The sequence below is a fragment of the Acipenser ruthenus genome, chromosome 18 (assembly GCF_902713425.1).
Source record: "Acipenser ruthenus chromosome 18, fAciRut3.2 maternal haplotype, whole genome shotgun sequence".
NCBI classification, from domain to species: Eukaryota; Metazoa; Chordata; class Actinopteri; order Acipenseriformes; family Acipenseridae; genus Acipenser; species Acipenser ruthenus.
In genome coordinates this window covers 16,502,346-16,517,911 of record NC_081206.1, presented here as the reverse complement: position 1 = coordinate 16,517,911, position 15,566 = coordinate 16,502,346, and the positions used below count along the sequence as shown (strand labels likewise).

Here is a 15,566-nt window from a genome sequence, read left to right as displayed (position 1 = left end):
GCAATGGTTTATTGGGACATAACCTATGACAGCGGAGCGATCTGATTGATTATGTACATATATCAATGATGGTATCCAATCACTTCCTGTGAGGCAGTTCAACAAATCACTCCTATGGTGTAGCTGCAATCAGACCATGTGACCAAAAGTATCAGGATGCAGCAGCTCTTAAAATATCTGTCTATCGGGATTAATTGTAAAGTAGCAACTGAAGAAGCAAAATATTTTCTTCAAAACAAAAGAGCTCAGATACAAGTATTGTAAGGTATTTTAAAGCTTTGGTTACCGGTCCAGCAAATGGAATGTCAGGTTTTCTATATTGTATTTTTTTTGTTGCTTTTAAAAACAAATCTATGTATTTTTTCAATTTATAAGAAGTAAATTACAGCGTTGAAAATATCAGCCCTTCTGCAAAATTGCATTAGCGTTTAGAAAGCCTGAAATCGAGGTTTGGATAATAAAGCAGATCACGGAGGCCCCGAGTGAATGAGGCCTGCCAGACAGTCCCCCTGTGTCTGGTGGTATCAGGGAGCATACTGCTGGCTAGATGTGGATTAGAGCCAGGTGTCCACACTGTAATACTTTTGCAGGGAGTGATCAGGGCCAGGAGAGGGCATGACGGCTATTAGGAGTTCATACACCCTCTGACAGCCTGCATGCCTTTGACATATGGAGGGTTGGTATTAAATAATGGACTGCTTAAATGACATTCAAGACAAATGACAAATGGAATTTTGCTTGTTGGCCGCAGAGTCTGTTGTAGCACTATTTGATTTATTGTCACTTATTGCGGTGGAATAGTTTCAACAAATTACTTGGATCAGTCTGGTTTATATCTTGTGTTTGCTGCCTCTCTGTGTTTCTAAAGGTTAATAATAATAATAATAATAATAATAATAATAATAATAATAATAATAATAATAATAATAATAATAATAATGGAATATACCCAGCTGTACAGCCTGTAATTCCTTTGAGATGCTTATTAGACCAAAACCCAGAGTAGGAATGCAGCTCTCTGTGTTCAGAAGGGTATCATAATTTATAATTAATTCTGATGAGTTTCTCTGGTGTCTATCGTATATTTATTTGTATATTGCGCAATTATTTAACTGTTGCAGCATTTTCTGGAATTTGAATACGTTTTCTAAATAAATCAAATGAATGTTAATCTGGACGTCATTTTGATCTGCTGATTTTCCGACTGGTTTGTGCAGCTGCTCTGAGGCGAAGCTGCTTAACTGGGTTCAGACCTTGAGACAGTCCGGGGTTTGGACCAAGAACCTTGAGGCCATCACCCCAGTGTTAAAACATGTCCTCAGAATCATGTGTTGAAGGTGTCAATACAGTAACTGGGAGGCTTTGAATAGTCAGCACAGTCCACAGCAGGGACGTTTTTATCCCCGATCGCCAAGACCCCCATTACTCCCATTACTTTCAATGTGGTTGTTTTATTATTTATTTCTTAGCAGACACCATCCAGGGCGACTTACAATTGTTACAAGATATCACATTATTTTTTACATACAATTACATTATTTTGTACACATTATACAATTACCCATTTATACAGTTGGGTTTTTACTGGAGCAATCTAGGTAAAGTACCTTGCTCAAGGATGCAGCAGCAGTGTCCCCCACCTGGGATTGAACACATGACCCTCCGGTCAGGAGTTCAGAGCCCTAACCACTACTCCACACTGCTGCCCAAATATCCTCATCCAAAGCTGTTCACTGAATCATCGGCTACTTCCAAGTGAGCTAAACCAATCGGACATTTTAGTAGGGCAGAGTTTGTGGGACTTTTAAATATAATCTCATTTCATCATTCAATTGCATATTTCACACTACGTTAAGGGGTTTAGTTTTTCTTCTGTTTATTATAGGGCAGTATACACACCACCATCTGTGCTTCATGCCTACCCGATTCAGGCTCTGTGGAAGTCACTGCTTCAAGCCATCCAACACAATGGAATCCCAATACTTGTTGGGGACGGATACATACTATCAGAATGACTTTATGTATTTATTGCCCATTTGAACCCATTTAGAACCCTCACTCATTTGCATGACATATTTTACTGAATAACGGGCAGCAGTGTGGAGTAGTGGTTAGGGCTCTGGACTCTGGACCGGAGGGTCGTGGGTTCAATCCTAGGTGGGGACACTGCTGCTGTACCCTTGAGCAAGGTACTTTACCTAGATTGCTCCAGTAAAAACCCAACTGTATAAATGGGTAATTGTATGTAAAAATAATGTGATATCTTGTAACAATTGTAAGTCGCCCTGGATAAGGGCGTCTGCTAAGAAATAAATAATAATAATAATAATAATAATAATAATAATCCGTCAACTCGGTGTTGCACTTAACAGTGATGTGGCAACTCCACCTTCCCTGTTTCAGTTTGTGGTGGGCAATAGCACCAGTTTTGGTATTGATAAAATCCCACATACCACATTGATTTGAATTTTTAATCTACTTTAGTCATTTTAACTCCATTGTTATTACCACGGACAATGCATAGCAATTTGTTTGGTATGTTAAATACCTACAGTAAAAACGTACTCCCAAGTGGCTCAGTGGTGAAAGTGCAGTCATGCAGTCAGGGGAGTGCAGGTTTGGGTACTGGCTGTGCTAAATTGCAGATTTTCAGTGGGGATCCCACAGGGAATGTTGCATTGGCTCTGGTGCTCCTGCAGGCTAGGGAGGCAAAATCTGCAGGGACTGTACCCTCACCACACTACAGCTATTATTATTATTATTATTATTATTATTATTATTATTATTATTATTATTATTATTATTATTATTATAAACAGTTCTAAGTATTGTTTTGTTTTTTTTATCTACAGCTATGGCCAGCAGTTTTGCGTCACCCTATAGAATGAACTAATTTTGCTTCAAGTCAAATGAAACCTGCTGAATAATGTTATGTTAACATATTGAATTGCATACCGCTTTGTAGTTTCCCATATACTTAATGAAAAACTGACAAAAAGTTGAAAAATGTGACATTTAAAAATCTGAAAATACTGTACTACTAATACTATTATAGCTTCTGGTAGACTTTTGCGACATCATTGTGTAGTTTCTTTGATTACATGATGTTAAATAAAATATCTATTCTTATAGTTATTTTTATTTTTTTTTTAAAATTATGTATCGATCCTAAAATTCTAGGTGATGCAAAACTTTTGGCCATAGCTGAATATGCAAATGAACAGTTCTTAAAACATTTTAAAAAACTGTATTGTGCTGCATATTGCAACATTCTGCACTATATGCAAACACTTCTTACAGAACTAAATAGCTTGTACTGCATTACCTTTATGTTCTGTACTTGACGTAATGATAATGTATGTAGAGTATCATTTTGGAACAAAATATAGATCAATTTTCCCTCCACTAATCTATGTGCTCTCTCTCTGTCTCTGTCTGTGACTAATAATGTTACTTTAATGATGCTGTTTAGTCCTCAAGTGGCTCTGCTGTACATTGTCTCTGTAGAAGTTTTATAATTGTATCCAAAACACTTCTTTCACTTCCACATTATTTCTGTGCTTCATGGCTCCGCATTTTGCTTTCTTACCTTCCGGTTACCTAATCTCAAATTGAAAGAACATTTCATTTAGGCTTCAGAGCACCAGGGCTAGAGATCGATTTCTAAAAGGCAGAATGCTTAATGAACAAGCCGCAGTTTGAATTTGTATAACTTCATCATCATATTGTTTTAGCTTTTAGGAGAAAACTAAACTTGTGAAAATGCCTTGACTGTCTTGAAATGAAAAGAGGTTAAAGCAACCAAACTGGAAACTAAGAAACAGAGTTGAACTTGACCCTACCTTTTTGCTGCATTTGTTTCCTCCAGGATAGATCACTGTAAGCCCTTATATGTCGGAATTCCTTCAAAAGTGTTGTCCTTACTTGTACATATTCCGGCTGCAGGAGTTTTGACGTTTAAGATTTGTGGACATATTATTGGTTGCTAGTGCATTTTAGGGTTGATTATACATGTCACGGAGAGGCTTGTGGGTGATGTCAGAACAAGAAGAGACAGAGACACAGTCCTGTGAGCGCAGAGCTGATGCACAGATTTATAATAAATAATAAAAATAAACAAACACTAGACAGAACACAGAGCATGCACATTAACAAAATAACCGGCGCAAGGGCCAAAACAAAAGAACTATACAAAACACTCAAGGAATAAATAACACAGGACAAACGGCGCAGCACAGAACACGAGAAACACTCGCCACATACCTCTATCACCATCATTACCTTCAACACAATAACCATTTCACCACCCGTGATCACCTTATTTATAAACCTGTGGCTGGAGCCTTAATTAATTATTTAAACATTTATTCAGTTGACGGCTCCAGCCATATTCCCACGTGTGTTTGCAGGGAGGATCTTAACTCCATCCCTGTCACCCAATACTTCCCACATATACAACCCCGTGCCTCAGCAGGCCTCTCGCCACACTGCCACATATCTCCCCCCTATGTGCACAGCACATATGGCCACCGCCATTGGCCACCTCCCCCCTTAAAACACAACCCCCCTCCCCTCATGTCTGTTTTTCACCCTGTGATCTCCCTCTGGCGGTGGAGGTGGGAGCAGCAGGTACTCTGCCCCTGGCGGTGGAGGCAGCAGCAATAATGACAAGGTGGGCACCAGCTCGAGACCTCAATAAGGCGATGTAGGCATCCCAATCGCCCGCCGGCAGTGGTTCATCCTCCATTCCTGGGAGGGGGGCAGTTGTCTGGGAAGTGCCCACACTCCCCGCAGGCAGGGCACCAACTCGAGACCTCGAGAAGGCGGAGGTAGGCTTCCCAGCGGCTCTCCTGCTGGGTGCGGGGTATATCTGCCGTCTCAATGGTGGCAGTGGAGACAGCAGGACTACCCCCTTTTTGGCGCTGGACATAACTGGACTCCGGGCTCGTCCCCCTCCTCGTCTGTGTCCCCGTCAACCCCCGGGCAGCTTTCCTCTTCATGCCCATATCGACAGCAGTAGGTGCACCACTCTTCATCCTCCTGCTCTGCAGTGGAGTACTCCCCTTGTACCCACAGGATGGGGTCCCACGGCCGGGTCAGATGGTTCACCTCCCTGCTTCCCCCGTCCCTCTTTTGGGCAGGTGCCTGAAGGAGCAGCGCATGGTGGTGTGCCCGGGTTTGGTAGAGGCGAGGCACCAAAACTCTGCTTCGTCCTTCAGGCTTTGGGACTGGCCGTTCCTCTGCTTTCCATTTTGGCTTTTTCTTTCAAAAACACACACACACAATATTAAAAAAAATAAATAAATATCCCCCGCAGTACTATTCCTGGCCTGCATCTGTGGAGGCGCTGTTATCCCAAACACCGACACCATATGTCACACATAAGCTTGTGGGTGACGTCAGAACAGGAACAGTCAGAGACACAGTACTGTGAGTGCAATAAACAAACACAAGACAGAACACAGAACAAAACACTCACCACTTACCTCTACCACCAAAATGACCACCCATGATCACCTTCCCACATATACAACCCTGTGACTCGGCTCTCGCCCTGCCACAATACGTGTTTGTTTTTGCCTGGCTCTGAATAGCCTTTCCTCGCTGTATATGTGTGATTTGCTGTCACCTTATGCCTCTAACTGCACTTTGTATTTCTCATGGTTGCAGCTCCCTAGGGTCAAAATGTGAACAGGCCTATTCTTTTTTTATGCTCTTAACCATTGGGACTGTACTCCGGCCCCAAACTTTAAAACCTTGCGTGAAGGCCCACTTGTATGAAAATTATTTTTCTAATACTTAGCTAATTGCTTATGAATTAAGGTTTCTATAGCTGATAAAAATCTAATAATTATATTTGTCTTTATTTGTCGATGCTTAAACTGTTTTTTTTTTTTTTTTGGGATTGTGAAGTGCTCCGGGAGGGGGCTAGAAGAATGCTATACTGTATCACTAAAGTGTTGCTTTCCCAATGGCATTCCATTTGTAGGTGATTCTGTATCCAAGACTGCATGAATTATTCCTTTAAAAGTACTGGCTAATTTTCAACTGCAAATAAATACATATCCTTCTTGAAAAATGTAGAATCAGTGCTGTCCACGTTGGACCAAAACTCACCTGACAGCAGGCAGGTACTTGTGTATATACAGTATAGTGTCTATATGTGTGAGTATAGTGTGTAGCAGACACTATTGTTAATTTCCTGGTAGCTATTTATATATTACTGTATTACAGATAAGCAAACTTGTACTCTCTTGTTACAGGATTGCTGATAAGCTTTGCTTTTACAATTGTTTGTTTGAATGCGTATCAGAAGGCTGTTGTGTGCTGTATTCCTGCAGTCGCCTGGTACAGCTGTCCCTTTCCAAGCCTGATTACATGCAACAATTAGTCAGAGGTGTGGTGGAGCAGTTTATTTTCTTTCCCCTCATTTTTATAGCATTAATGAGTCCTTCGCCTCGGATCTGCCATACCTAATTTCTTCAAGGACTGAACTCCCAGTAGGTTCTGAGCCTCACAGGATAATTGCATCAGTAAACACTCTACGCTGCAGGAAGCTCTGAACCATAAAACTGGCAGGTAGGAAACAGAAACTGCAATTAATATCTAGACAAGTGCTTCAGTTTGTTTTGAAAGTGTGGCACCTTTGCGCTATTAGGAAGTCTTCAAGTTGATCCCTTCTATCAGTCAGTGCCAATCGCAAGAACTAAGCAGGGAGAATTCTGGGGGGGGGGGGGGGCTGTACTGACATCGAGTGGAATTTTCTGTTCTACATGCCGTTATTTGATTTAGTTTTCTACTAAAGTACAGATGCTGTATGCCACTGTGGAAAGCTATGTGCTATGCATTGTTTGTTTGCAATTACCAGACAGTGCAGGAGTCAGGACTTGGTTAACATGGTAATAGGGTTATCCTGACATCCCACTGGGAGTTCATTTTGGGGGTGAGGTTTAGAGGAAGAATTTTTTTTTTTTTTCACTTTTTCTGTTTATTAAGTCCACAAGTCCGCATCGCCTTTGCCTTACCTTATTAACAAAGTCATGATTTGAAACCCGCATGGAGTCAATTTTTTAATGAAATCAGACTGTTTGTTTTTAAAACACCTGGATTATCCCACAATAGAGTTATCATTTATTAAAGAAAGTGTTTTATTAAAACTGGAATGTGAGGTCCAGTGTATTTCTGAGGGATATTTTTGTATGAACTCTGTTGCAGTGTATTTTATATGGAAGTATCAGAAGTGCTTATTTAAGTTAATATTTAACTTGTATGCACATCCTGGTTTGCAGCAGTTAATGCATTTGCATTTTTTATAACTTGAATTGTAGACCAGGGGTGCACAAACAGACAATACCAAGTCCTACATTTTGAAATTATTTTTTTACATATTATTCAGTTTGCATATAGGGATTGTTTTTTAAACCAGATTATCATGCTATTTCTGTAACATTTGCAGTTTGTTCTTCAAAAATTGTGCACATTTGGCACTGCGGTAAATGTTTTATGTATATGTAAACTCTTGATTATCAGCACGCCACAATGTGGAGATCAGCAGTTTGAAAAACATTTACATAGCTAACCATCTTTGCTGATAATACCATTGTGATGTATTACTTGCTTTAACATTTCTTTGGTAGGCTTCAGTGCAGATATAATTCTTCTGTTGCTTGTTCGATTATAAATGATTTACCCAAGATAGCCCAACCTAACCATTTCTACAGCTGGATGGGGTTGAAGCACATGGCAATCAAGTGACTTTCACACAGGATCTCCTAGTGAGTCTGTAGCAGTGACAGATCCAGGCTTCAAACCCATGACTTTAGTGTTGCTAATAAATCTTGCACCTACCCACAAGACTATGTAGTATATCTCAAAAAGCTCAGCGAATGAACCTGCACAGTATCTCTGAAAAGCTTTGTTTCTGCACAGAACAAGCCCCTGGCCATATAAACTCTCTGTTACTATAATATCTGTCAAACCTATAAAAACTAGTATACTGCTATCTCTGGAACAAACTTGATTGTCTTGCAGCCAATCAGATAACAATTGACACTCTACCCTATATCATATTGCTTTGTTTCTCTTACCATCTCATCTTTCTCCAATCTGCAGCAGGTTTTCTCAAGGCTGCTTATCGTAAGCCTCCCTTGTTTTGGCAATAGCTACGTTGAAGGCTTTGAAAGCCGGCATTTACATCTATGCATTGTAACAGACTGAAACAGCCTTCTCTATAAATTACATAAATAATCCAACTAATTATCTTCCTTTCTTTTTAGAATCCTGGAATAAGTGAACGTCCTGCTTCTTCTCGGGAGTAGAAAATTCAAATTGTGGCAGGAGCGGAAAGGAGCTTGAAAGAGTTACGGGCTTCGAGACTATGTGGTGAGGAGGGACAGGTGTAAGGAAGGCAGGCAGGCAGACTGCGAGGTCCCCTCACTCACACTCGGAGCACTTAAAGATGCGCGGTGTCCTGCTGTGAAGGCATCATTGGGAGCTTTGTGAATAAACTAAGAGACTTGAAGATGCGGCCATGGACCGGCTCCTGGCGGTGGATTATGCTCATCCTCTTGGCCTGGGGCACCCTGCTCTTCTACATCGGAGGACACCTGGTCAGAGACAATGACCACCCTGACCGCTCCAGCCGAGAGCTCTCCAAAATCCTGGCCAAGCTGGAGCGCTTAAAACAGCAGAACGAGGACCTGCGGAGGATGGCCGAGTCTTTAAGGTAGTGTGCCAGTACCATCTATAACAGGGGTGGCCAACCCTGATCCTGGAGAGCCACAATTCTGCAGTTTTTTTGGGTGTCTTTAAATCAGCAATGGCTAAAGACCTGGAAAAAATGTTAGTGTTGAGCAATTAAGAAAATAACTTGTTTAAAAAATGTAATAAGAGCTCCGGTGGAACAAAAACCAGAAGACCCTGCTGTTCTCCAGAACCAGGGCTGGCCACCCCTGATCTATAACTATTAAACACTCAACAGTGCTAAATTCAGAAATACTGAAAGAAATGCAATGCAGTATTTCTAAAGGTACCAGGACCATAAGAGTACATGATAAAACCCCACACTTCTTTAGTCAACTAAACTGACGCTGATTTAAATATTGCAGCTAGTTGCAGGGGTCTTTTAAAGAATTCAAATTGATTACAATGCAGTCCTTTTGTAAGTGGCGTGACAGACCTAATGTGATTGGGCCCAGTCATGTGGGCCCACATGACTGATGCTGTCTGACTCCATTTTGATTGCTTACGGCACTCCTGTGTACCAGTCTAACCGGCTGAACTGACTTTTGGATTGGAATAGTGTATGGGCAGAATGAACCTCAGACCCACACATACGTTTTAAAATCGTACAAATTCCGGAATCTCGTTTCCAAGCTTCTCTCAAAGCGCAAGTTCATTGGGCATTTTCTTTATCGCAGGGCATTCTGTTTCTTATCTTGAAACTATGCAGGCAAACCCAACGGCTGAAAGTCCTGAATACTCACAAATGTCAGTGAATTTTGTTACAGCCTTGTCTTAGTTCTCAGAGTAGATGGCAGGAGAAACCTTTGTACTCCAGTACACCTGGCATGTTAATTATTTGAAGAGCTGTGGATTTAAGGGAAGTCACTGTGTACACAAATGAAACTGAGGCACGCAGACAATAAAAATGTGCATTATAAATATCATATGGGAGATACTGAAATTGAAGAAGGAATCTATGAAAAAGACCTAGGAGTTTATGTTGACTCAGAAATGTCTTCATCTAGACAATGTGGGGAAGCTATAAAAAAGGCCAACAAGATACTCAGATATATTGTGAGAAGTGTTGAATTTAAATCAAGGGAATTAATGTTAAAACTTTACAGTTTCTGGGATCAATAAGCTACTAACAACCAAACGAGCAGGATGGGCTGAATGGCCTCCTCTCGTTTGTAAACTTTCTTATGTTCTTATGTTCTTTTATTGGTTCCAGAAACATGATAATTACAATTACAATATGCATCAAAGTATAATCTCCAGAAGTGAGTTAGTGGAATTGGATATTGGCCTTTGTGTTTATTTTTAATTCACAACTAGCTTCGCGTGTTTTGTAGTTAACTGGTTAAAAGTAGTGAAGCACAGTACAAGCTTTTCAGGTAATACTTGAAAAGGGATACTTATGGCTTCAAGAAAATGTATTATTGAATGAGAGCAGGCTATCCAGCCCATAGAAGCTCTTTCAGTTTCTTGTAGCTGATTGATCTCAAAACTGTGTCAAGGGGTCCCTGAGTAAACACTGTCAAGTCAGGTCTCAAAGGATCTGAATGATTCAGTATCAACAACATCGATAGATAACCCATCCCATTCTACCTTCACCACTCTGTGTAAGAATTGCATCCTACCATCAGTCCTAAGTCTGCATGTGTGTGTGTGTGTGTGTGTGTGTATATATATACATATATATATATATAGTGAAAGAATCGCCCTCACCGCGGTTCATTGCCCCTTTAAAAACACTGACCCAACACACAGAAATGGATTTTTGAAAGCGCGGTTGCGCTATTTTTAATGAAAATACAAAAACAAAATAAACAAAACAAACACCTAGCTCTTTTTTTAGCACTAACTAAACAAAACAGGAACCTAAACTAAAAGACAGGACAGCTAAGCTGTTTACCTGTAACAAAAAACAAACAGAACAGCACACACAGAAAAGGCTTCACTCTACCTTTTTCCTTTTAAATTACAGCTTTACCCACACACCAGCACAGTCGGGCTTTAATGGCTAATTACTGGAATACAAATCGCAATAAAAATATAAAGCACAACCAGATGGAAGAACGTGGAATAAAACGACAACTGGCACATTACTAAAAGCTTCATTCTGTTGTGTCTTACAATTCGTCAAAAACGTTTGGATATTGAAATGTTACAAACAGAGGGTGTTCTAAATATCCTTTCTATAACATGTAAGAATAACATTTTGTTCAAGTGTGTACACAGTGGAGATTGTACCAAACATTATGGCAAATGGATTGCATTGCTGTGACGATCGGTACCTTAATTATAAACTATTCCTGTAACCTGATTTTTGGAAATTGTCAGCTGCCAGTACCTTATAAACCATTTCAGGTGATGACTCCATATGTTCAATGGTTGAGAAACCTAACGGTACCCTTCACTTTGACCTGTGAGCTAGCATGGTTTCCATATCGTGTTCATGAAGTTTTAAGATGATAAAGACCTAGGCTTTGTCATACTGGCTTCATACTCAGTACCCAACTGTATTCTATGATTCTCTAAGTAGGTATAATAAACACTGGATTCTAAAGATTTTAATGACCTTAACCTTGATATTTCAGCCATATTGATGCCATGTGATTTTATTCTGCTATACAGAGTACGTTTTTAGTTGTCTTAATGTTTGGAACACAGTTGTATTCTATGATTCCCTAAATAAAGTTTCACTACATGTTTCACTGAAATACTGAAACAGCTTTGTGGTCCAGTGGTTAAAGAAAGGGGCTTGTTACCAGGAGGTTCACAATTCAATCCCAGCTCAGCCACTGACTCACTGTGTGTGACCCTGAGCAAGTAACTTAACCTCCATGTGCTCCATCATTCGGATGAGACGTAAAACTGAGGTCCTATTGTAAGTGACAGTTGTGATGCATAGTTAACTCTCTCGTCTCAGTAAGTCACTTTGGATAAAAGCGTCTGCTAAATTACTAATTAATAATAATAATAATTTTACATCATGTTTAGAAGATCCCATATCCCAAGGGATGCTTTGTTTGTATCACAATAATACCCTGTTTGTTTTTTCAATACTAAAAATATAGTGCATCATTGTGCTTGTAATAATAATTGCTTTAGACAACTGTAGACAAACCACATTACTGAGAGGGCCATTGTTCTATGCATTGAATTGACATTCTTTACACAGAACTTGGGTCAAATGGTACCATTTCCCTAACCTTCCCCACTGGTACACAATCTCTCTAGACCTCAGAACCTGTACAGGACTCTGTATAGAGGCTCAATGGAAGATGCAATCAGGAATTGACAGCAAGTTTAGTGACCCAATAAGTTGTACATATAGTTTTATATATTTACAGAAGGGTGTAACCATTTTTAATGGTAAAAAGCTGTAGGTTCTTCCTGTAAATGTTATCAAATCACTGGAAATACACATATAGACTGGAGTTAAGGTGTATAGATGAAACATATTGTACAATCGCTTTAACTTTATTCGTTTCTGGACAGCAGTGTATAACTTTCAGGCCTGAGGCTCGTCTTTCAATACAGCTTCTCAGTCTGTGTTTTTGGAGTGGAGACAATGGATTATTTATTACAACTTTGTGTATGTAGAGTTTTTTTTGTTTGGAATGTGTTGAGGTGTGAACACATTATTATTATTATTATTATTATTATTTCTTTCTTAGCAGACGCCCTTATCCAGAGCAACTTACAAGATATCACATTATTTTTACATACAATTACATTATATTTTACACATTATTTTAACATACAATTACCCATTTATACAGTTGGGTTTTTACTGGAGCAATCTATGTAAAGTACCTTGCTCAAGAGTACAGCAGCAGTGTCCCCCACTTGGGATTGAACCCACGACCCGCTGGTCAAGAGCCCAGAGCCCAAACCACTACTCCACACTGCTGCCACATCAGAGACGTTACTATGAATGGTTATGTATATGTACCATTGTTATGAGTATGCATCATTTTTAAGGACTTCTGAAGCTATTGGGCAAATCATAAAATGCTAAATGATGGTGCTTTAATAAAACACAAGACAGATTTTAAAACCAAGGTTTAATAAAAGTGAATGAGTTGTTCAGTCAAATACACTGTTTCATTGACATATTGTTTTAACCTCTGGCAATTGTTGTACTGGTAGAGTTGTTTAGACCAGTTATATGTTGTGTCTTGTTTGGCACAGACAAGCGACCTAGCTATAAAGATAGGTCTAGTGTTTTTTTACTTTCACTGATGAAGAGTACAGAGCAGAAAACCTACTAATATATTTGCATTAATACAGAGGACACTTACATTGACTAAAAAACACAACAGAAACCCAGAGAATGCAAGGACGGCGAGGTTCTCCATTCATTAGGAAGCCAAATGGGTCATTCCCACTTCTCTATTATAATCTGTGTGAAGAGAAACGCATTCTATTGCTTGTTAAGTTGTTCCTGTCTTAAATTCGAGAGTACTGGCAGTAGAAAAGAATGCCAATAGTTCAGTGCTCCATGACTACAGAAAACTTCAATCTTATCCAGCCTCAAGTCTTTCTTTTCATGAAATGTTGCCGATACATTTATTGCAAGAGTGTTTCAGCACACAAAGAATGTAGATGTTTGTAGATTTATTTAGAATGTAGGTGCTTAGGTGCTTATCCCCCATAATACCCAGTAAAGGTAACCTGGGGTCCATTTGGACCCCATAGTGCTTTAGCATCAGTTATTATGTTGATCTAGTGACTTGATGTTTGTTTCCTTTTAGGTAGTTGTCAGGCACCCATCCTGTTAAACTATGCAAAGGGTAATTCTAGTCCAGGTAGCCTGGTTGAATTTCCCAAATTGTTTTAGGTTTGGGTCTGTATGGACCCCAGGCGTAGTGTATTGGCAGGCCCAACTTTCTCGCATGAATTTCTCAGGCACCGTAATAGCTAGCTTCCTGGTTGAAACGCTTGTTTGAAAGTACAGAATTAGAGCTTTCCAATGATGTATCGTATGTTCTGAGCAGACGTTCCTAAACTAAACTACAGCAAACCGAAACTAAGGCTTGAATCATGTGACACAAGTCAGCTCCTAAGTTTCGTTTGTTGCCTATTAGTCAGTCGCTTCAACAGATTACGTTCTATTTTCAACGTCATTTAAAAGCGCAGGCTTTGCGCTTTCCGTTGAAGTCAGGCATGTCCGTATGCGTACTTTCTACCACCCCCTCATTCAGTGCTCCAGTGCTGTGACGCGCAGCAAATCGGTAGGAGTGTTCAAGTGCCTGTAACTCGAAAATGGAAATGAAAGAGGCGTGGGGCTTTCCAATGATAGCTCACTTGCCTGGATGACATGTTCCTAGAATAAATGACAGCGTCCAGAATACAGCGGTGCCTTCACTTGCTAGGAGACAGCTGTGCACATTGGGCGTCTTATCCATTTTGCGTAGCATAAACAACACATTATACCAAACAATGGCTAGAAGTAAAGGAACAGCAAAATAAGGTGTTCATATATTTTCATTCATTCATTTACTCCAGTTATTAGTTATATGTTGTTTTATTGCTGGGTCCGGTTGGACTCCAGGTTACCAGGGAAGTCAGTTTTCTGACATGTCCTTATGAGGGTTAATAAGGCCCCAAACGATTTCTTGTGATTGTTATATGTAGGGAACCATTCATCTCAATTTGAACCTGCTTTCCATAGACATTACAGTACATATGGTGGATGTTCTAAACCTTCAGGTTTGGTATATGTGTTTGATATCACTCATATTAACATCACCCACAGTTTCTTCTCACCACACTGAAATGGGAACCAATGGGAACAGGCTCCAGTTAACATCACAGGCTGTACAGTGAGACTGTATCCCTGTACAGTGGTAGCTGGTTCAAAGCTGGTCAGGAAAACAGGATAGCAACATTGTGACATTTTGGCATTGCTGCACTGCCCCAGGTCTGTGGCTACCACTGTCAGTAAGGTCCTGTTTAAACTGTATTGAAATGACATTAAATTACAGTAATGAACAGCACTGTACAGTACATGCAGTTTCACACTGTAACAGAGACATAGTTGTTGTTTCAGCACTTCATTTGTGTTTTAATGCTTGTTTTGCTCATCAATTAAAGTCAGCTTCTTGTCACTATTTGTGCTCAGTTCTTTTGAAGTTCTACTGAAAGGCTTTGAATTGGGTTCTAAAGAAGTTCAGAATACCAGTTTTGTATTGATGTTTAAAACAGAATGCCGGGACTGTCTGCCTCTGCGTCTGGAAGAAACCACAAAATGACCCACGACCATAATACAGAGATAAAACATATTTAATGATATAAATGTAAGAACCGAACAAATGAAGGACCATGATATACAATGAATACATAAATGGAAAAAATAGGGTGATATCCGATTCAAGCTGATATCTACCCTAAGAGAACTTTGAGTGGGATGGAAATTAATTACAGCGTCTTAGTCTGTATTTTAAGTTAAACAAGAATAATTAAACAGCATTGTAGCTAAGAAAATAATTCCATACCTTTTGTTATATATTATGTTTTTTGGTTTTTTTTTAAAACATACCTCGTACTAAAAAGTTAAAGAAATCTCTGTTTGCTATGTTTTCAGATCGTGTTGCACTTCATGTTTTATTTCACCTTTAGGGTGAAGTTGTCCCCACCCCTTCAGTGACTTCTTTCCTGTCTTTAACCAACCAGCTGCTTCCTCTATTGACTGACATGCTTTCAACCAGTAACATGCTTTGACGGAGAAATTGTCCCAGGAAGTGGAAGTATAACCGATTTCCTAAGAATAGGGCAAGGAAACGGAACGCTTTCTTTAACCTCATGCAGTGCCAGATATCATGTTTAAAATG

General features: G+C 39.7%; 1 protein-coding gene across 27 annotated transcripts in view; it reads left to right on the top strand.

Annotated features, from left to right (window-relative positions):
- Window positions 1-15,566, top strand: part of LOC117424054 (alpha-(1,6)-fucosyltransferase-like) — a 215,233-nt gene that overhangs the window by 132,719 nt on the left and 66,948 nt on the right. For 24 of the 27 annotated variants that reach the window (XM_034040254.3, XM_058991321.1, XM_034927878.2 and 21 more), the window contains one exon: window positions 8,277-8,725. In XM_034040254.3, the coding sequence (XP_033896145.1) occupies window positions 8,523-8,725 (203 nt within the window). In that variant the 5' untranslated portion in view covers window positions 8,277-8,522. Of the gene's footprint in view, window positions 1-6,439; window positions 6,580-8,276; window positions 8,726-15,566 lie in introns of all 27 variants that reach the window. The other 3 variants (XM_058991318.1, XM_034040118.3, XM_034040099.3) reach the window with 1 other exon arrangement.